This window comes from Melozone crissalis, unplaced genomic scaffold (genome assembly GCF_028551555.1).
Source record: "Melozone crissalis strain CALT ecotype California unplaced genomic scaffold, PUWL_Pcris_2 ptg000013l_1, whole genome shotgun sequence".
Lineage (NCBI taxonomy): Eukaryota > Metazoa > Chordata > Aves > Passeriformes > Passerellidae > Melozone > Melozone crissalis.
The window spans coordinates 62050735-62074554 of NW_026535791.1; the positions used below are offsets into that span (position 1 = coordinate 62050735).

Below are 23820 nucleotides of genomic sequence, written 5' to 3' on the forward strand. Positions count from 1 at the left end.
CCAAGTTATTCTATAGCTGGTTCCCACCACAGTAACGTTCTGGTTCCCATTGTGCTGCTCATTCAAGCAAAAACAAGAACAAGCATTAACAGCTCCATTCCCATCCATCCGGCAGACAGGAACTCACAGATGCTTCATTACACACCTCCTGCTGGCACTGATGAGGCAGAGGATGTGTATAGAAAGGAGGGGGGGACTCAGACAAAACACAAGAGGCATTGTAATTGTTCCCATTCCCAATTCTGTGAGCTCCTGTTAGCCAAAACATCCTACTACTGTCAGCTTTCCTCGCTGGTAACAAATACAGGCACTGTCAACAGCACCCAGAGAACCTCTCAGATTGTGCCAACACCACATCCGTGAGTTTAAAGGAGGAGGGGAAAAACCAGACATTTTCTGTAACTGGAATTTTATTTTATATATAAATAATAAAGAGACTGAGGGATTTTGAGACTTGCTACTTGCAATGTTGATCCTGCAATGGGACAAGCATGGGCAGCCTTGAGTGCCACTGCAGAACAGAGGACAGAGTCTCAGGACTGACCCAACACATGGGGTGTCCTTTCACAGCAGCCATGGCAGCAGCCCGAGCAGCAGATCACCAGACTGTCCTGAGGCAGAAGGCAGATCAGTCACATTCAAAATGGATTCAGGTGGTTTTCATCTTTTTCTTGGGAAAGTGTTGCTCATATCTATATTTTTATTCACCTATAACCAAAGAAAGGGGACAGAGGTTAAGGGGGAGAGGAATGGAGGGAGAAAGCAGAATTAAATTTATCACAGGCCCTTTCATTTTTACAGTGTAATCAAAACTTTTTTCTTTGATGTGGCAAGTTGAAAAAATCTGTTTGAGGAACATTCTCAACACCAATTTGCTTGCAGGAGAGATATTTAACTCTTCATATTACTGATATTAGAGCACTAAACATCATGTCTGTTCTAGAGGACTCCATTCCCATAGTTGAACTAAATGGAAAGACAAAAGAGAACACTTCAAACCAAACACCAACTGGAATCTTGTACAATAAACCAACTTTTTCAAAAATAATTCTTTTAAATTCCCATCAAATGCATGTTTTCTCAATCTTATTTACTCTGGAACAAGACTAGGGCAATTTAACTCAAAGAACTGGAATTACATATATATAGATCTGGAACAGAGTAAAAATGAGATATGCCATCTTCATGGAAAAACACAAAACCCTGTCACTTCTGTGCAACTCCCAAATACAACAGCTGGATAAAATTAAAGTTTTTTTCTTCCACAGTGGGATGTGGTTTGAGCTGAAGTTTGCATATAATTTCTGATGAAAAACTATAATAAAAGAGGTGCAGTGCTGCCGGTTTTTGGAACAGAGAAATATGTTGTTGTCTTCAACCCAATATGATTTTGTCCTTGGCTGACCATTCACAGTTCAGAGACCCATGCTGTGGCAAATCATGGAGGAAATGACATTGTCTTTATTTTAGTAACCACATTCAACTAGGAATATTCCCAACAGTTGAAAATGCAGTGAGATTTTTAGGACTGATCTCATCCAAAATAAAAAATGTGTCTTTTCAAAGATCACAGCAATGTTCTCCAACCTTTGGGATCACCCAAATCCAACAAAACATCTGGACTTGGGTATGGAGTTAAATGACAGGATTTGATTTCAAGCACAAGTAACAAACTGCCACCCCCGCAGCGCAGCTGAACTCGATACTGAATTGAACTTTCACCATCTGCTTGCCCTAGGTCACAAATGCAGCAGTTCCCTTCATGTGCCTCCTCCAGAAACAACGTGAGGTGAAGCATGGAGGTTTCAAAACCAGGAGCACTCAGGTTCTTCAAGCTCCTGGGCAATTTATCTTCACTCTCTTAAAGCCTTCCTCAAACAAGGAAAATGTGCCTGAAGCAAAAGGCTGACATTTCAAAAAGTGAATAAAAAAATTCTATTCATAGCAAGAAATTCTAAAAGAAAATAAAACCTATTTATGGATTTCTGGAACCTTGATATTTGTGCAGTGTCACAAACAAAAGTTCAGTTTTCTTGGGTTTTTATAATTTACTAGCTCTGTCCTAGCTGACAAGAAGCACAACAATATTTCAGTGAATTTTAGAGAGGCTTTTCTTCCTCTCAGTTCTCTTGGGATTCTTTACAGAAAAAAATATTCAATAATCCTTCCATTATTTTTTTAGTTTTTATTTTAAATTACTATCTTACAAATTACTTGGAAAACATGTATTTTTAAAGACTTTATATTCATAGCTCTAAAGGGAAAGCTAAGGTACTCAGTACATCAGCCAGTCAACAAGCTCACATTGCTGTTGTGAAAATTAGCAATAACAATTAAAACACTTTAACATTAAAAACCAGGTTTTCTTTTAAAGCTGCCCATGAGGCAGTGGAACACTGCTGCTCAGCAGATGGGTGATTCCACCACATCTGCAAACATGTGTGACTGATGCTGGGGCATGGAAAAAAAACTGATGCGGTTTGCCAGATCTGGACTCTATTTACACAGGTTGGCAGCAAGGAAAAAAAAAAATATTATTCTGGTAAAGGCAATACTGCACACAAAAATGGTGAGGAGTACCTATAATGCCAGGATCACTTTCTGATGAAAAATAAGTTTTTAACATGATGCAACAATAATATAGGGCAAAGAGAAGCAAGAAGAAAACACGCTCAGAAGAGACATTCTTTATCAACTGATAACAGAGCAGACATCTGACATTTTGTGCTAAATTATGTCCAATTATGTTATAATTATTTGTAATAAGCCTCAAATACAGAGCAATTTTTATCCTATGAAATCAAACCATCACAAAATGTCAAGAGGATGTTTCTGTTTTGCTTTTCTAGAAACTGTAACCATAGGACTTGCTTGAGTTTAGATCACAGCCCTGAGGCCAAGTCAGAACTGGTATCTCAACTCGAGTTTCTGCCTTGGAGAGCCTGGAAAATGCTGCCTTCATTTCCTCCATCTTCTGCTCCCAACAGGACTCATTTGGGAGCTGCATTAACATGAAAGGTCAGGCACATCATGGACTTTTACAGGCTGTAAGGCATTGCTGTACCCTGGCACTCACAAATCTTTAGGGAAAATTTATCAGCAGGGAAGAGGTTTCTTTCCCCACCCTAATACTTGTGCAAGCATGACAAAAAAGGCAGAGGTTTCTGGTAGGGAAGGCAGAAATGGGAAGACAAAAAAGAAAATAAAAGGCCAAAACCAACCAACACCACAAAGACAAGGCTTTCCTCAATCAATTCAGAACCCTTCAAACACACATGTATTTACTTCTTATGCTCTAAAGATGAAGAATTTAGATTTCTTAACTTGAATATTGTTAGGGAGTGCATATATTCTTGACAAATTTTAGGACAAATAAAATTATCTGTCTGCACTCTCCTAATCATTATGAAGAAAACTACAAGTCAAACTTGAAAGTGTTTAGCTTTTCTCAGTTTCTCTGCTGCTCAGCCACAAACTCTTACCAGTCTTTATCCTTTACCTGTCTGATGCCAGGTGATGTAGCATTCTACTTCTGGGTCTGCTCTTTATTTGAAGCAGCATGGACTTCCAGGGGCTTGTCACCCACTGCATCACCCTTGAGGAAAAAAAAATATGCACAACATTTCAATTGAGGCAATCCATGATTAATGTTTTTACCAGAAGAGAAACCCTCTTCAAAAGCTGAAACAAAAATATCTCACAAAATCAAGTGCTTCATGAGACTAATTCAGTATAATACACTCAAATATGATCTTCTACCAAACACTTTCTAGACTTCAGTCTTCCTGTAGCTAGCCAAGCAATTAAAGGGTTTGAAAGAACAAGTATTTTCAACAGAAGTGCTTTAATTGAATCATTTTGCCTGTATTAATAACAGAGGATGAATACCCATAGAGTAGTTGCTATTTTGCATTCTCTGAATTCTGTGTGGATTTATACAATAGATCCCTTTTAGCACATACCCTTTTAGAGGGTGTTCTCACACTTTCCCCAACATTAATGACAGAAATCAAAGAATGAAGAGAAGCTTGTTACAGGGTCTGGTCTATCCATTTGCCAAGATGCTATAACAAACATGCATTTGATTACAGCTTTAAATAGGTATCCATTTAAAAATACTTAAAGGGCCACACACATGGCTTGGGGACTGAAGCACATAGCAGGACCAGCTGAGATGAGGATCTGTTCACACTGGTGAGGACCACACAAAGGGGGACCCTAATTCCAATCCACAATTTCCTAATGGGCATTTACATGTTTGGAAGAGCCATGTCCTTCTCAGAGGTTCACATCTAAAGGACAGGGAGAAAAGGACAGAGGAGCATGGCAGATTTCTCTTACTTCAAAGGGCAAAAAATTATAAATGTATCACAGTACTGATCATTGGAGCAGGTTTTCCTGACAACTTTCTAAATCTCCACCCCAGGAAATACTCAGCACGTGATTACATAAGGCCTGAACCACCAAATCTAATTTTGAAACTGCCTCTGCTCTGAACAGGGGTTTGGGTGAAATAATCAGAGGTGGCACCCACCCTCAATTGTTATTAAATTCTACACATGGAAATTAAATGGCATTTCCTCTTTGTTCTAGAAGGTTATTTTTAACAACATGACTTAATTAAAGAGATGATTGGTGACAGCCAACACAGCTTCACTAATGGCAAAGTGTGCCTGACAAATGTGGTGGCCTTTTGTAACAGGGTTCCAGCAGTGGTGGACAAGGGAGAGTGACTGATGTCATCTGTGACTTGTGCCAAGTGCTTGACACTGTCTCTGCAGGACAGCCTTGTCTCTGAGCTGCAGAGACATTGATCTGATAGATGGAGCACTCAGTGGATAAGGAATTGGCTGGATGGTCACACCCAGAGCTGCAGACGTCACTCTAATGCCTGAGAGAGACCAGAGACAAGTGGTGGTGCCATCTTATTGCAGAGGTTCCATACTGTTGTCTCCTTATTGCAAAAGTTCCATATCTTCTTGATATTGTCTCGTGGGCAGCTCCTCAGAGCACTGACTCTTTCTCCTTCACAAAGCAGCCACTGACTCCAGTCCCTTCTCACCCAGCCACCCCACTCTTTTATAGCATCTTCTTCTCCTTGGTTACAGCTGTGGCCTGGTAAGGTCAGCCCTGCTCCTAATCATTGATGATTGGCCCAGCTGCAACTCCTTAGGGGTAAGATTACTTTCTACACTATCTTTTCCTCAGTTCTATCCCCCTGCAAGTGGTGCTCCTCAGGGGTCACTGCTGGGACTGGCACTGACACCTCTGCCAGCAGCAGGGACCCTGGGACCCTCAGCAAGTCTGCCAACAATCCCCAGCTGTGTGCTGCTCAAGATGCTGCAGGGAAGGGATGTCATCATCCACAGGGATTTACAGGCTTCAAACATGGGCCCGTGTGAACCTCATGAAGTTCAGCAAGGCCAAGTGCAGGGTCCTGCACCTGGGTCAGGACAATCCCAAGCACAAACACAGGATGGGCAGAAAATGGACTGAGGACAGCCCTGGGGAGGAGGATTTGGGGTTGCTGATTGATAAAAACCTCAACGTGACCCAGCACTATGCACTTGCAGCCCAGAAACCAACCACATCCTGGGCTGCTTCCAAAGCAGTGTGGGCAGCAGGTCTGCTTTGCTCCTGGAAGCACACCAGGAGTGCTGTGTCCAGCTCTGGGGCCTGGGACATCACAAGGATGGGGACTTGTTGGAGCAACTCCAGTGGAGGCCAGGGGATCATCAGAGGGCTGGAGCACCTCTTCTACAGAGACAGGCTGAGAGAGCTGGGATTGTTCAGCCTGGAAAAGAGCAGGCTTTGGGAAAACTTCTAGCAGCTTTCCAGTGCCTTAAGGGGGCCACAAGAGAGCTGGAGAGGGACTTCTCAGAAGGGCCTGTAGTGACAGACAAGGGGGAATGCCTTCAAACTGGAAGAGAGCAGGTTTAGATTCCATATCAGGAAGAAATTCTTTGCTGTGAGGGTGATGAGGCCCTGGAACAGGTTGTCCAGAGAAGCTGCTGATGCCCCATCCCTGGAAGTGTTCAAGACCAGGATGGATGGGGCTCTGAGAAACCTGATCTTGTGGAAGCTGCTCCTGCAGGGGGTTGGAACTAGATTATCTTTAAGATCCTTTCCATCCCTAACTATTCTGTGATTCTGCAATACTAAATATGATGGGAAATGTAGCAAAGGAAGCTAGAAGAGACTGGAAAATGTTTCAAAGAATGGGTCAAATTTATATATATATTACCAGTTAAACATGATAAGGCACCAAGTCTGTGCAATCCTGCATATGCTGTGCTGGAGATATGGACTCAATACATCAAGATTCAATTATGAAGGTATTTCTTAAATATCTTATTCAAAAAATGCCTAGCAAGACATTTAAAAGGTAATTAATAATTTCTTTCAAAAATCCATTTTGTTTTGATTACTATTCTGGATATTTCATAGTAGGGGAAATCACATCAACAAACTACACTCATTTCAAAATAATAATCTACCCTGTAATTTGCCTGTACAGGAACTTTTAAGTTATGACATTTTACTATAATTTACAATGAATAATCTGACTAAGGATGCCTCATCTCAGGGTTTACTCAATCCTGAACAAATGAACTAAAAATAAGCTCCTCACAGAGAAGGCTGTGTTTTTCCAGTTTCTTGTTTTAACTTGTAAAGAGTAATTATTGTCTAGGTAAGCTTTTTTTTTTTTAATGTCCTCAAAGAGGAAAACAATCTAAAGCAACACACACACATGCACAAGGGAAGAGCTGTCTTGCTAAATTCCTTTGTTTGTATGAGCTGAGGAGATCTCATCACAGGGCTTGCCTTCAGTGTAACTGTTAACCTGAGTTATTTAATTCAAGCCAATCCACTGACAGACTGTCATTCCTCACACCAAGTCATTTGCTGAATTAGCAATTAAGAAGTTTTTAACTCCAACCACTGTATATGCCCACAGTGTACACAGTGAGCTTGAGCAGTAATGTGAGTTAGCCAGAAAAGGACTTTCTGTGGCACAGGCACATCATTTCAGAAAAAAGTGCCAAAGTCCTCCAGCACACTCAAAACCAGGTCAGAAGCACAAAATGTGTTTAGATCAATGACTCAGAAGACAGACTTCCTCTGTGCCAGGGTACCCTCTCATAGTCAGAAGCAGGCACATATTCAAGAGAATCTTTCTGCTTTCTGGCTCCACACAACCACTCCATAACAAATCTGGGTGGCCACAGGAGGTCACACATCAGAGCTCTATTCCACAGCAGAAGAGGAAATATTTTGCATTCTTGTGTTTCTGTCTGTTTCAAGTGAAAGGTGACTGATAAGACATCTCCATAATACATTTATTATCAAATATTCAATAAATAGGGATTCCTTGGGAGTAAAAAGAAAGGAATCATTATTTGAAACTGGAAATAACACTGGTACTAAGGGGACTGTACAGTTTCAGCACATGAGTGATTCAAAACCACCCCAACTTAGCTCACACAGCATCTAACAGAGATACACTGAGACCTAAACTTTAAACAACAAACTTCACAAAAAACCCACAATTACTCTGAAAATTTTCCTTCCATACAAAGAAAAAGCCCCCAAAGCAAACCAGCTAATGTCAAACCCCCAAATGTGAGGTGCCTCCTTCCCTTGCATTACAGTTGAACCAGGTGCACAAGTTTCTGTTGCTACCTCAGAAGTCCTGCAGATGGCCAGAGCCTTTTACACTAATCTTAGAAATTACAACTTCAAAAGTATGTAAGATAGGTGTGTATCTTTTATGCTTATGGAAACTCTTGAGAGGGAAAGTCTGGCCACTAGAAAAAAACCCAAAAAACAACACAGCTGCAAGCTGCAAAAGAAAAACAAAGGCTCACCTGGGCTCACAGATTAATAATTTACCTTCTGTCCTCTTTGGTTTGCAATGTATTGCTTGGAAAAAAGAGAACATCACTGCCTTACCTTATTCATCCTCCCCCAGTCAATCAGTAACAACACCTTCTTTTACTTAAGTTGACCTTGAAGTTAATTTTCACAAAAATATGAAGTACTTTCAAAAATGTTGCTCTAAGCTAACCTTAGAGAGATCAACTTTTTGCAGAGTACATTCTTTCTGTGCATCCACTTCTAGCACATCTAAATTCCCCACTGCCCAGACTAAGGATCCACTCCAAAAGAAATTTGTATTTCTTACAAGTTTCATATTGTTTTTATTCCTACTACCAAACAATAACAGGAGGGCATGTGACAGGAAACAGCATTTTTGCCAGAAGTAGAAGTTTATCTTTTAGCTGCGATGACCAAACTTTTGCCTGCCTGTTCAGAACCCACCAAAGCCAAGCCTAACAAGCATTTTCTGTAGAAGAAGCCCCCTCAGCTGCTTATGTTGTTTTAAAAGATGACCAAAATGCATGGGACTTCAAAACTCTCTTAAAAGACAATTTAAGGTTTGTTATGGTCACAATCTGTGATGCTGATGGTGAGGCTCCTCAGTCAAAACACTGACACCACAATTTTCAACAGAGCTTTCAGGTGAGGAAGGTTCTGGTCCACAATTTCCTTGACACTTGTTTTAAGCAAGTACAAGAAATCAGCCAAAGCTGAGCCCTCTTTGCACCTGGAGACATTTTGTAACCAGCCAGCACTTAATAAAATACCCAGAGACTGCCATAGAGATACATTTTAAATATATGTATATATTAATATAAAATATATTTATATAGTTTACATGTGTAATAAAAACATATGGGTTGAAAAACTGTATGTATCATGTACTGCTAAGTCACTGGTGGTGTCCATCAGCACACCAGTCAGGAATGCAAACCAAATAATATGCCATAAAAGTTTCTCAGCCTCTGAAGCTGAGAGGGAAATTAGTTTTCTGTGAGATCTCATTAACAGATGGGCCAAAGTGGGAAAGAGCAAACACAAGAAGAAAGGAACAAGGGCTGAAAGAAGGATGTACTCAGAGCTGTAGCGCTGTTCTGCTTTTACACAATTTGGCCTCTTCACTAAAAATAAGGGGTGCCCAATTCAGTACTGCTGGAAGAGAGAGAATCCAAAATTGTTAAAAATACAGCAAAAGTCTTTGAATGGTATGGAGACAAGACAAAGTGAGAACTAAGAGAAGAAAATTATTTTTCTCTGTGCTTCAGTTCTAGCAGAGAGATTTTATCCTGACATCCTGAAGAGCTCCATCCTTCAACAGCACATTAAAAACATTTATCTGCCTGACTTGCTCTGTGGAGGGGCTGCAGCCACAGTGTTTTGAAATGGAGGCACAGAAGGTCCCAGAATTCATCCTTCTTGGCAGAACTCAGAATTCAGTTGATATGACCTCAATCTGGCACAGGAATTTGTTTCATAAAACCTTCAGCAAATTAACATACCACATTTATTTTAATGACATATTGCTGCACAAACATGAAGTTATGCACAGCTGTGGTACCTATGACTATCAAACAAATTATGAGCAACGTAACAAATTAACAGAAGCCAAGAAGAGCCACCCAAATACTGCTTGACTATTTGCAAGAATCCTTTATGTAGCAACAGGAAAATGCTGGAGTAAATGTCACAAAAACAAAAAGAATGTCTTTTGCTCTGGCATAGCTTCATGAAATGGGTTACATCTGCTGCAACAACAACTCAAGAGTCACATTTAGACCTGTCTTCACTAGTTCAGGAATCTAGCTGCTTAGAATGACAATAAGAAATACACGTACAAAAGCAACCAAATTCTTCCACAAGGTTGTCAAATTAAAACAGAAGACACAGAATCTATCCTACAATGCTTTGCCAGTTTTAGTATATGATAGTTAAAAGCATTTTCTTCCATGACACTTCTGTATGAGTAAAAGCCTCCAATAAAAAAATGGAACTTAAACAGAAATTCTTCTGCTTGAAAAATTGATACTGATTTGGTGGTATCTATTTGGTGGTATATATTTGGCTGATAATCTGTATGATTATTTCCACATGAAACAAACCTAAACCAAACCCATCTCTACCCACCCAGATTCCCAACTGTGTGTTTTGTATGGTTTCACCAACCCTGGCCAAAGGAAGCTTCAGGACAAACTTCTTCCATCAGAATCACTTCTCATTCCCCCTTCTAGACAAAGGCATGAGACTCCTGACAGCTGCTGCTCAGCCTCTCTGCACAGCAGGGAGACAGGAGCCTCTCCTGAGGAACTCTGAGGACACAGCCCCAGCAGGGCTGCTTGCCTCAGTGGTAATGGGAAATGTTCCATCAAGTGACCAAGTTCTGCTTCTTCATTTGAGTCACAGGGGTTTGGGCCTTGTCTAATCCATCACAGCAGCAGCAGCTCACAGACAGCACCTGAACAATGAGATGAACTTTTGCAGAACACCCATCCATAAGCATTTTGCTCTTTTGTTCAAGTAACATGTTTTGGCAACTAAGGGGTGTGATCTAAAGGTTCTGCAAGGAGGAAGAGAAGGAAGTGTGTTTACTTAGTGGTCTGAAATTCTGCAGGCTGTTTGTTTTTCTGCTGAGGTAGCAAGTGCTTGAATAAGCCTTATAGCAAAATGGAAGTGTCAAAAGTTTTTGCCTTCCAATAACAACCACGTGTTCCCTTTTGAAAGCCTGGGACACAATAAAAGAAAAACTTCAGCTTTTTTTACTAATGCTGTCAGTTTGTCTTTCTGAAATATTTTAATATTCCCTCTTTTTTGAGTTTCTTTTTGAGAGCCTAGGTTTTAGGAAAGCTACAGGACAATTAACCACCCTTTGTTTATTCAAGTTCATTTACTGAAGTGCCTTGGGCCAGTACAGGGTGAGTATCCACTGATTAAAGTCTTCACTCCCAGGAGACTCAGCAGCTGCCAGCACATGTGAACATTTCCCCAGCCCAGCTTGTTTGGAACTAGTCCTACACCCAGCCTCAGCAAGGGAACTTGGTCCCATCCCTGAGGTCCATCCAAGTGCAATTTTGTCTCCAACACACCTCTCTCCCAGTCACACTGAGTTTAGAAGTGACTTTAAAACAACAGAAGCTTTACATAACACACATGAACTTTTCTTTCTTTAAGCAGCAGCTAAAAAAAAACACCTTAAAACCTTACAGGCTTTCTTTGGCACACATTTAATAAACTTGCTCAGTTTTCCAGTCTCTCACACTATGCTTCACTGAGCCATGTACATATATTTCTTAGAATTCTGTTTGCTTATCTGTATCTGATTATACTAAAGGAAGCTTCCAAACAGGATTTCTGAAAGTTTAGCTTGAAGTAAGCCTAATGTTTTTCCACAGCTTAGAAAGAGAGAATGAAAAATTTCTCTTCAGAAATAAAGGCCAAGTCACAGTGGAACAAAACCACTGTTGTTCATAAGGTTTTTTTTTCTGAAAAGACAGTGGTAAATTCAGAAATCAAGTTCCTCAGTCTTCTTACCTTATCACCTTTTTCCCCTGATTTCTTCTTCTTAGGAGTATCCTTCCAAAGAGCTTCTACAGCAATATATCCTTGAAGACTCCAGTCATACAGCTGTGTGCCAGCAACCTTTGAAACAAAAGTTTTTAGAAAGTATGAACTTAATAATCTGGGGAATATTGCCTTGCTTCTTATTTAAGTGGAAAAAGTCTCATAACACAAGATGTTTAACTCTTCCTGCTCAAGCTCACAATGTACAGAATTAATAAACATCTTGGAAAATAATGTCCCATGAGGAATAAGAAAAAATCATGTGCTAAAAACCTAAGAATATACATCTGTACAAACAGGAGTGGAATGCTTCTGTGTGGAAATAATCCCTGTTTTCTTAGTATTTGACATTCAACATAATTAACATAGGCAAAGTATTTCTTAATTTGACCAGACTCATTTTCAAAGACTCTTCTAAGGGTTGTCATTGTTTTGCAATTTTAAATTTTATTCTCATTTTTTTAGAATTTGCTGATAGATGAATGTTATGAATAATCAGCTGTCAACTCCCAAAACAGTACACAGCTAGGAAAGACTGTTTGCTCTATTACACCAACAAGTATTTTATGACAGGGAAAGGCCCAAAGTCCAATAAAACAGTATCCCTTGTCCCTTATGTACATGGAATTGTAGTATTTATAGCACCCTTCAAAACTAAAGAGTGTTAGGTTATTATAGCCAGGCTCAGGTCTATACTGACTTTCATATCACTGTTTCTGTAAGAGGAACAGCAAAAAGGACAATTTGTCCAACTAAACAGCTATTAAACTAAAAAAGCTTATGAAATCAAGAACTAAGAAGGTATTTCCCTATCTCCTACAGCAGGCAAAGCCACAAAATGTAAACTCTGAGAATAGGGCAAGTGTAAATGTTTCTGAAACAATTTTCTGATGTTTCTGAACTACATTTTTCAGTTTCTTCCAGTCTCCATCAATTCAGAGACAGTTCAAAGACTTCCTGAGCCAGAAGTGATTTTTATGTGTGTCAAGAGGCCCAAGAAATTTCCCTTCTATGAACTTTTTTTGGAGTTCAAGGGGAAGTGCAGATTTTCAGCATCCCTGTGCCAAGTGGTTCTGCTGCTGGGTACACGTGGTGTGAGGAGCCACTTCCCCTCGTTTGTCTGATGTGCAATCAGCAAGGCTGATTACAGCAGCTCCTGCACAATGGCACAAGGATGTGCTGCTGGGCAGACACCACGTGCTGGCTGCCTTACAAAGGAGCCTATTGAATAACCAGAATTAAAAGAAAACAAACCCAAATCAGCAACTACACTTCCAAGTCACAACTACATCCAAAATGTTTTAAATACAAAGTACCTTTTTGTCACCATATCTAACCAATTATTTTGGTTTAAACAAGTCCATTGGATGCACTCAGTTTTCTCTATAGCTGAAAATGATAAGAGTCATCAGAAAAAAGCACATCAAGTGATCCTGTTAAATCTCCAAAACTGCCCAATTTAAATATTTTAAGTATAGACAGTTATTTTGGTTTTCAGTATCATAAGTGTTCATTCTGTAGCATCTAGCAGTTCAACAAACCAGCTGGCTCATCTGAAAAAATGGTGGTCTCTTGTGCAAACAGTACAAACCTACCACTGAAAAAATTTGAAAAATATTGACAATAAACAAAGGGCTGGTTTTGTCTGCAATATCACTGAAGACACAGCTTCCAACATAAAATGAGAAAAAACAACTGTCCTTAAGCTGTATTTTTGTTTCTGCTTAAAAATACTCCATTAAAATATTTAAAACCACACTAAATGCCCAACAGTACAAACTTAAAAATATTCTTATAGTCATATAAGGAGTCACATGACCAAGTGATTTATGAATTGCATTAGATGAGAAACTGGTCATTCATGCTGCTGGATTAAGTAGCTCCATCACAAGGTACAGCAACCCAGACAGTTCAGTCTGCCAAAACCAACCAGTGTTTCACCATGGCACAAACCCCCAAGAGCCAGGACCCACAGACACTTCCACAGCTGGAAAATGCAGTTCTAGGCAGACTGGAAGTGCAAGCTGCAAGGTCAACATGCTAAAATACCACTGCTGCTGAATGCAGCACAGTGAGTGGGTTTGTATGCTGAAGTTTGAACAAACAAGTTCAAAAGTCAGATTGAGTGGCTCTCAACAGGGATTCTGAAAGTTTGAGGTGGCCATGGGCCACCAACACCCACTCTGGGCACTCCTGGGGGGGCACCAGTGCTCTCCAAGGCCTAAGGTGGCACACAGCACCCTGAGCATGCATTGCTGACCACACTGGTGTCACACAGAATCACAATTCAGAGCCTTGATTAGCAATTCTTTATCTATATACTGAAACTGCAAACTGAGAGTGCACTGGTTTTCCTGCACTTACAAAATGCCATTTCAGGAGCATCCAGCAGCCACCATGGATGAAGGGACCCCAGGTCCTGCTTTCCAGCTCACAGCTCCTGGAGCCCTGTCCTGCTCTCAGCACAGCTGTTTATGCCTCACAGACTGAACCCAGCAAGGGACAAGGTACAGGTTCAAAAGACACAGAAATAATGTGGTTTGCTGTCAAAGAAACAAAGCTCTATTGGGAAGCTTTTCTTTCTCTCTAGAAGAATGAAAGCATTACACACAGTACTTTAGTAAAATTGAAAGGTTCTAATAACAAAGGACAAAATTTAATTCCAATTATAGAGTTATTTAAATAACTGCATAATGGAAAGTTCATTCCAGATGGAATATAAGCCACAGTAAATACAAAGTATTTTGAGTATATTATGATTAGCTGGAAAGCAATAACATTTCAAAACACTAAGTAGGGTTCCACCAGAATAAAATAAGCTTTAGTATTAAATTCAGTTTCCTACCACATATACAGTCTGACCTTTTGTTCAAAGTTATTAAAAATATAGTAATACTGGCAGTGAGGAAATAAATCCCTTACAAATTTGTGATTTATTAAAATGTGATCTATTATTTATTAGATTATTTCCTAAAGCAGGGAAAAAATAATAGTCTATGAATTTCTTCCATCTTCAATTAGATGATTAGGGTCTGAAAACTCCCTGTTATCAACGATGAGCTCTGTTGCTACAACTTCACTTAGGAATTCATACATCTTAATTAAAGAAAAATTTTTACCTAAGATGAATTAAGGGTTGGGCCTCAATTACAAATACCCTTTGCTGTGTTTATTTCCAACTCTCCACTAGAAAGTCTGAAATAAAAGTGGGACAGAAACAAAACCCCCACAACTTAAAAAAAACAAAAACAACACAATATCCGTGAAGGGAATTATACAAGTGTAAAAGAAAAAGCAATGATGAAGTACTTAAGTGTGGAAGAAAAATAAAAAGAATATAATATAAAAAATAATTTAAATTTATGTTACAGAATATTTTCTACATTGTTTCATGAACTTAGCAAGTGAGCTTTGTACTGCAGGCATTCCTTTCTAGCTTTACAGACATTTTTGAAAGGCTTATGAAGCATTTAAAAATAATTAATAGACAGGAAAGTGTTTCCAATTTCAGATTAAAGATTAAAAATTATGGATGGTAAGATATGATATGCTTAAAACTTTGCTTTTTTAAGAAAAGAAAGCACAAGATAGATTAGAGGAACCAAAACAGTATCTAGGATATTACTGTCCCCACAGAAGGTTCCAAATTCAGGACTACTGTCCTGACCAAGTCAACAAACTAAACCCATTCCAATCTCCTATCAGATTTTTCATTACAGCCAAACTAAGAACTGTGAATTAATCAAAGAGCAACCATGCACTTCAAAGTTCTCATAAAATAAACTAGGTATTGTGAAGCTGTTAGCACCAAATCCACAGTTAAGCCCGAACTGAGCTCCTTTAAAAACAGTAACATCAGTTTGAACAGCGTTCAATCACTTCCCACTTCACTGTTCAGAAGGCAAGCAGAATTTTAATACACAGTTTCCAACAGAAATGTCTAAGCTTCTTAAATTTTGATGGGTCTTTTTCCTGCCACTTGCATAATTTTCACTGTCTGAGAATAAGCCAAGAGAATTATCTGTATTTAGAGCATCTGAATCCTGGAAGCAGTAAAAAAAGATTCCACCAAAGATCAGAGTACCACCATGCTGGCAGTGCTCAAACTCAGCAGTTTTGACTCTCCCTAAGTCAATGACCTTTCAGTTTTTAAAGAACATGATATGTTCTTGAGAATATCATACACCATTCTGACATCTCAGGGCCATTCACAAGTGGCCAGCAACTAGATGGCAAATTTACCAAAGGCTGAAATAGAAAGAATTTGTGAAAGATGCAAGTATGTGCACTGGGAGTGGTTAAGGGCTGGATATGAAACACAGTGTGGTGGGGAACTGAGGAATGTGCCAGCACTAAGTGTGGCGAGCAGGGCACATGATCTAACATCAGTAAGGGCCGTAAGCAATTCTGTGATCTCCTGAGTTCTGTCTCTAACAGGAACTCATTTCAGCAACTGCAAGTTAACATGTTTCTTGTGTGCCTGAAACAACAAATCCATAAATAGGGAAGGCATCCAGTAAGTTTGCAGCAGAATTCTCACCCTGTTCCAGAATGTGCATGCTAGCTTTCTTAAAGCCCCAACAAAAAAAAGGCAGAAAATGTCAATAACATTTATCTCAAAATGTTATGATGACTTGTCTACAGAAACTCCTTTTTTTTCTTTCAAAGTTTTCATTTGCTCACAAGATATTTCATGTTTCCTTAGTATTGTAAGTAAGCACACAAACTGTACTCAGCATATTTATGTTAATTTAGTGTTACATGAGGTTAGAGGTTTTGAAAGGAAATTACATTCCTCTAACTGAAGACACTACTGCAGAGGTTAGGAAAAAAAGTCACTAAAAGGAACAAGTCTGATTATCTTTCAGCCCAGACTGCATCTGCTTTGACAAATTAACAGTAATATTGTTAATTGCCACTGACATGGCTTTTAAACATGGATGACCAGTTAATCTGAAGCTAGGAGGCAACAAAGAAACACTTCTGCAAAGAAAGGAATCATCACTGACCTTTGCAATAGCAACTGCTTCCTGAGGGTAATACATGGAGGTACCCATACCCATGAGAGCTGCAGGATACACCAACTTCTTTATTTTTGAGCCTGTTTTGTAACAAAAAATCAAAAACCACAAACTATTGATAGAGTATATGTTAGCCAAGTCAGCTGAATGCCCCTATTTTATTTATAAACAATTTTCTTAAATACATTTTAGTGTATTTTCTCTTCCATCCTACCAGTTCCTTAAGAAACATAATCACTCTGATCAGCAGGGGCCCCCCTAATAGTTTGCTAAACTTTTTAAGCCTCACTAAGATCATATCTTAGATTGGTTGTGCACATAAATTCCTTTGGACATGAACTGCTGACCAAGTCTGGGACTAGGACTGGACATATCCAGTCTCCTCTGAGTAGGAGTCTATAAGGAAAGCCTCTGAATGCTGACTCAAGAGGAGGATCCTCCCCAGACAGGCCTGTCTGACCCTGTCCTCTATGCAGAAACTGATCAAGTTACCATCAAATCCTTTCAAACCATTGCTTTGCATCAATAATCACATTGCTGCTGCTCTCTTGCAAGTGAAGTGCATCACTCCATCTGCAACACGAGTTAAAACTAATTATCTCTAATGGCATTTGAAACCAAGCTGGATGACTGCACAATATTCACATGATTAAACTTTGAATACCGTATTTTCTACTTAGTGAGCAGCTGTGCATATTCCAGTGCTATGATTAGACCTGGAGGATTTTATCTGTACCTTCCATGAGGGCAATTTCTTCACAAAGACCAAGGAAAGGAAGAATAAAATAAAGAGGACTTTCAGTAGCATCAAAATTAAGGGGCACTTCCTTCTGTGGTTTGAATATATACAAGTTCTGGAAATAACAGTCATATTTTAAACTATTACCAGAAAAAAAAAAGTTTTAAAAGTATGGCTCCCATCCTAAAAGATTCACAAATGTAACATTTTTTAGTATGAAGTATTTTCATTAAACTTAGGATCCTCTAATCTTTCAATTCCAGTCCCAAGACTGCACTCCCCCCTCTCCCCTCACTTTGCTACAGTCATAAATGATGGAAGCTGATCTCATTCATGATTATGCTGCTTGAGAAGCAGGAATACAAAGAAGAAGAACTTCAAACAGGGAAGTTACCTTGATTTCATTAGAAAAATACACAAGGAAAAAAAGTGAAGTGCTGCCTCCACCAGTGTCACTGGAAAATTAAATAGTTGGAGGTGCACTTCTAATTTCTACACTTCCAGTGCAACACATTCAGGCCCCACAAAGGTTTATTTTTGTTCAAATCATGTCCCCACTGGTATTTAAATTCTACAGCTTTAAAGTTCTGTTACCTACATTTCACTGCATTAAGAATATATTAATGTAAACACAAAATACTTCTTCACACTTAACATTTCTTAGACTAATGCTTCTATTTATGAAAGCATGAACATTTTTCAGTAAGTGTGATGAAATTAACTGTATCAATTTTCTGTAGTGCAAAATGTGCAGGTATTTACAGTGCACCCAGAGTTAGATGAATCACCATCTGCAGCATCCCTGCATGTCAACACAGAATACTTTGAAAAAACTTGAATATACCCCTGATTGGACACATACCATAGTTCAGGAACATCTGTATTTTACCATAACTCATTCCACAGTTGTTTTCTACAGTAACAGATGTGATGAAGAACTTCAATAATTAAAAATATTTTTAGGCTAAAAGATACCAAGCCAGTCCTTTGCCATTTTTGTAATACTAAAATACTACTGGGGAAAATGGAAGACTAGATTTTAATAACAAATACAGCAATGATAAAATAATAATTGTTGGTTATTAAACACCTTTTCCATGCAGTTTCTTTATAAGGAATAGTGCAGAAACATCCTTGTAACAGTTAATTCAGATCTCCTTGTCACAACTAAAAATTAGTACCCTAAAACCCACAAAAAATTACTTACCCAAAATTGTAACTTAACCAGTCCAAATGGTTCCCACTTACCTCTAGCAAGAAACAATCCAATAATTCCAGCAAAACTTATCACACCAAGCCTTGGATAAAATCCAGCAGGAGGTTTTTGGAGAAATTCATAGCCCTCTGAAAAGAAGCCAGAACAAAGTGCTTTAATGTAATGTGAAAGTGTTTTTGTGATAAGGAATCATCAATACACGCTGGCAATTGTTACAAAACACAAAGAGTTATCAAAACACATTTAACTATCATGCTCATTTTAGATATGCTGGCAAAAAATTCAAAGCCTTTGAGTTCTTCTCTAGTGACACATGAATGAAACTGAATATTGTATTGCATTCACCAATTTTCACAGGAGCTTTGCCTTTGCTCCTGGGCCATCTGTTTTGTTTTGCTCTTTGCATCTCAATCGTATCTTTTTCAAATTAGTGATAAAAATCTTTGCAAAATGGAATTTCACAGTTACACTTTAACAATAACTAGTTTCAGTAAAATACTGTACAAAAACCAAACCAGAGAACAATGCAAAGACACAGCAAAAACAAAGAGCACTCTAAGATGGGAGTCTGGTGGGGGAATGGAAAACTATGGAAAATCTTCCATGCTAATGAGTTCAGAAGACTGAAACTGCTAAGTTTAAAGAAAAGAGGTGCAGTATCTGAAATGAGCTCTACATAGAATCCATCCTCAGTCCTGGTAAGCCCAAGTGTGAAAGGATGATCACAAAAATAAAAACAAATTAAAATTATTTTGGATTAATTCAAAATTCTTAGGAGATCCATGGAAGCAAACCAAAATGAAAAGGCTAAACACTACAAACAAAAGACCTAATGCTTGCAACAAATAATAAACTCTCCAGGAGGTTTCATCTACTAAGCTGGGTCAAGCAAATACTGCTGGAGGCTGGGTCAAGCAAATACTGCTGGCTGGAAATAAATTGTGAGGGGTTTTCCCCTTCTCTTCCTGCATAACTTTTAGTGACATTGATAAACATAAGTGCTGGTCTCAGATTTTAATTCTTAGAAATGTAGTGTCATAAGTGACCCACAAAAGAAATTCAAACAGATACACAGTGGAAATAAATTAGTCTTAAATGCATTAGAGATTACACATACAATGATTCTTAATGGAATTCCCTGTAAACTGAAGATACAGTACAGTCTTGCATTTAAAATTGCTAGTTAAGAAAACTAAACTGATTTACCTCTACCATGCTCAACAGCTTTTTCTAACTTGGGCACAGCTTTGGCATAAAGATCCTAAAAAAAAAAGAGGACAAGGGTAAGTAGATACCAAGTAAATAAAATATTAACTATAGACTGAGCTGACAAAGAAAGGAGAAATAAAAACAACAAGAAAGAAAAAAGTGATGGGTCCCTAATATAACTTTTATTCCCACTTCCACCCATCACTTATAGGGCTATGCTTGCTCAATGTCACATTTAGTATAACTTACAGATTCTTCTCAAAGGACTCTTCAGAGAGAGATAAAATACAGTGCTTCAAAACACAGACATCAATCTCAGTATTTTATTGAGATCAGGCAACTGAAACTCAGAATTATCTTGGGTTTCTCAGTGTATGCAGGTATTGCAAAAATACTTGAGGTGATGCAAAGAAAAGAAGTACAACACTGCAATCAAAGTCACTGCAATGTGACTCATTCTGCAAAGTGATAAATTCCACTTTCCAGGAGACTGTCTTACACTAACAAGACTGCATTTGGAAGTGACTTGGAAAATTAGATGTTCATAGATGTCCAAAGCAAATCAAAGACACTGCATCAACCCCACAGACCAGTTTTACATTTTTTTCAGACTGAGAATATTCAGGAATAAAATAATGCACACTGCCTTTTATCCAAATAAAAAAAAATCTCAATAAAAAGAAACCTGCTGATTGTTATTTACTCTAATAATGCTTCAGAGGAACAGTGAAAGGCTGTATACAAATTAGGGAACAAATTCTTAAACATATATGCCCAAACCTAAAGCAGAGAATAGTCTTAAAATTCTACCTGAGCTGCACCTGTGCAGAAGTGAAAGCATTTGTTTAGGATATTGTATGGGGATATCTTTAGAACTTTCATCTCCTCACTGGCAAGAGTGATGTAAAAAACCCACCCAGCATGAAAATGAAAAAGTGTTAGCATGTGACACACAACATAACTTTAAATGGATGCTGGTCTTATTAAAAGACAATTTAAGAACTTGCTCTAAAGATCCCAAAGACAAAGTCTGATCTTCTGTCATAACTGAAATATAACTGGCTCATTTCTACATCTGAGGTTTGAGCTGCATTTCCACTGCAGTTAAGTAATTTTGGAAAAGTAAAATGGATATACAAACATAACCAATTTCATTCTGATTATCCTGGGTTATCTGTTAGATTTTAAAGACAACTGAGACACATCTAATTACTATTTTCTTCAACATAGCAGGGATGGGCAGGGGGTGTAAAACCAAAGCTACCTCTGACTACAGTTAAGCAATATTGCCCAAACCCATAAAGTTTACATGCCCACTTCATAAAATGAGTCAGTAAACCACTGCCAGGAAATGGCTTCTTGTGTGTGAGCAGAAGAGCACATCTTATGTCAATGATCACCAGACAGACAAAAAACTAAATAAACCAACAGGATGCCAACAGGTCAGCGAGACACCAAGCAAGGTTAGAGGCCAACTTCCTCTGCAATTTCACTGCCAGTCAGGGCTACCACAGGCAACCAAGCAAACCCATGTGCTCAGGAGCCAGAGCTCTGACTATCTTGAGAAAACCCCTTCCCCTGCCAAGCTGCAGCCAGGGCTCTGCTGGGGACACCTGAAACACCAGACTGAGGAACCCTGAAAAACTGTTTCAGTCCTGTGAAAGGCAGCACCACACAGAACTTCCAGGCAGAAAGGACACCCCAACCTGAATCTGAACAGTCTGGCTTTCAGTGGAGAGCTGGGCACAGAGCTGGCAGCTCAAGGGGATTCACAACAGGCAGAGGGCAAAGCACAGAATCACCCACAGCTGCCCAGAGACAGCCACAGGGCAAAGATTCCCCCACTTCAAAAGAAGCCTCAACATCTCCTGGGTAGGGAAGAGCAAGAAAGCTCTCCCGGGGCTTTGCAATCTAACACCAACAATTTGATCACAAAAATCTTGGTTTTCCTCTCTGCTACAGAGCCTATTTTTGTATTTAATGACTATTTACTCTAAACATACTACCTAATAAAATATACATGAGAAGGTTTTGGGGCAAGGCCTGAGGATTAGGTTTACCAGTACTTAGTGGCCTGGGATTTTCTCTCTTCCAGAGAGCTGCACTCCTTCCCTCAACATTCCAGTTCAGCTAATACTGATTTATTTTTTGCCAAGTTGTGTTTTGTCACAGTTGCAGTGAGGGCAACTTGGTTTTGCTGCTCCAAAACACGTTGCTTGATAATTTAAGGCTTCTTTGAGCATGAAAACTGCAAATACCACTCTCCTATCTTCCTGACAGTGCCAAATCCAGATATCTCTAGGTATATTTAAGCCTAAAGTTTACTTCAGAAAACAATTCTATGCTTTAGTTAATTTTAATTCTTTTGGAAGGAGAACCCCTAAACCCAGGGTTTAGTTCAGCCAATTAGTATAAAGACACAGCTGGTTCTGTGTGAGAAGGGGGTGAACATCATGCCCCGAACTGTGGAAAATTTTAAACAAGGCAGAAAACTTCCAGTGATGGCACATTTTTGAAAAATGCTGTTAACAGCTATCGGCTCTTACTTTGCTGCTACCTGTTCATTCCAAGTGAGAAAAAACAAACCACAATGCCAGGAACTTTACCCCTGAAGCATCAGGGGTGCAATACAAACCATTGTACCTGACACCAGGCTGTGTATGGCTCCAAAACCTGCCGCAAACGGGAAACCCCCTCCTCCAATTCTGTTTTGGGACTCTCCACATATTTCGTCTCACGAGCTGGGGAGGAGTACAGTGACAGCTGTGAATATCAGCAAACAAGATGTTAAAAACAAAGGTGGAATTGTGTAAGTAGGTCTTCAGGGCATGAACAGTCTAAGCAGAGAACAACTAACACTGTGCTTACTATATAAACAATGCATAATAAAAATTCACACAGCTCTGAGACAACCATTATGAGCAAAGTTTAATTATACAGCACATAATTATGATGAAGATGACTTCTAACTGCTATACAATTCATTCATAGCTGCTATATGATCCAAGTCACAAGTTACAAATTAATATTAAACTAGTTTAATAAGAACACACAACATAATTGTGAAAAATGTTTCCCACCTTAATCAGCACTTCTGGTTCCCAGTTAACATACTGAATGCACTAGAAATGACAATCAATCATTTTCTATATATGCACAAGGCATCATTAAAGAGCCTAAGCAGCTTCTAACAAAGGTAACATCCAACACACATGTGCCTGTTTGTGACTGAGCAGGAAAAGGGCCCAACATCCCAACCTGTGGTCATAACCACATCAGCAACTGGCAGTGTTAATGTACCCTGGCACTGAGCAAAGAGGAACTGTAATGAGCAATGGGCACCTTCACATAATAAAGGCCAAACCACCCTGGTTAGGGTTTACAATCACCGCAACATGTACTACAATTATCTAAGCATATTTGAAACTGTATTCCATTTAAAAAATCCAAGTTCGTACTGTTGAACAGCAAAGCTCAAAACAAAACCTATTAAAATTTCTAGCAGCTTATATACTACACAGATGTTCAGTATAAAGAGCTTATATTTTACACCATATTTATACTCCATTTAGTAGTTTATTATAATCTGATGATTACAAGCATTGCTGCATTAAAATGTAGCCAGCTCTCTTTTCAAGATCAGCTATGTTGTAGTTTAAAAAGCTGCTAACCATAACATAATACAAAATTACAACAAATTTATCCAATAATTTGGTAACTTGAGCAGCTGGATTTCCCATAATACTTCGAAAGATGAGGATTTTCAGCCTCACTTCCCTAGGAAACCAGGTCATCCCTGGCAATCACAGCCACAAGCTGAACTTTGATCCTGTTGGACAACCCAACAGCAATGCCTGGCACGAGGACAGAAATAAGGAAATTCCCATATATTTTATGAAACTAGACAGCTGACACATAGAGATCCAAACTAAGAGCCTGTGAATGGCAAGAAAGGCAGCCAGAAGTCCAGGCTTGCACATTCTGCTGAGCTGGAGCTACTGGCAAGCCCATTACTCACTGACATGAGCTCCATGCTGCTGCCTCAGGGCTGACTCAGGCCAGCAGCGGCTGGGCCCAGCTGAGGCTCCCAGGACCCCCTGCAACTGCAGCTCCTCTCTCTGCTCAAGGGAACTGCCAGCCACAGCACCTGGGTGTGCACAACACAGCCTGGTTCAGTTCCAGGGCTTATGGTACATCAC

General features: G+C 39.2%; 1 protein-coding gene across 2 annotated transcripts in view; it reads right to left on the reverse strand.

The window, feature by feature from the left end:
* Window positions 1-584: 584 nt before the first annotated feature.
* APOO (apolipoprotein O) overlaps window positions 585-23820 on the reverse strand; it is a 28607-nt gene continuing 5371 nt past the window's right edge. Inside the window, exons 3-9 of one of the 2 annotated variants that reach the window (XM_054272244.1) lie at window positions 22265-22384; window positions 19619-19673; window positions 18445-18540; window positions 16446-16537; window positions 11407-11514; window positions 3500-3595; window positions 585-708 (exon numbers count right to left, since the gene is read on the reverse strand). In XM_054272244.1, the coding sequence (XP_054128219.1) occupies window positions 3527-3595; window positions 11407-11514; window positions 16446-16537; window positions 18445-18540; window positions 19619-19673; window positions 22265-22384 (540 nt within the window). In that variant the 3' untranslated portion in view covers window positions 585-708; window positions 3500-3526. The other variant, XM_054272245.1, reaches the window with a different exon arrangement.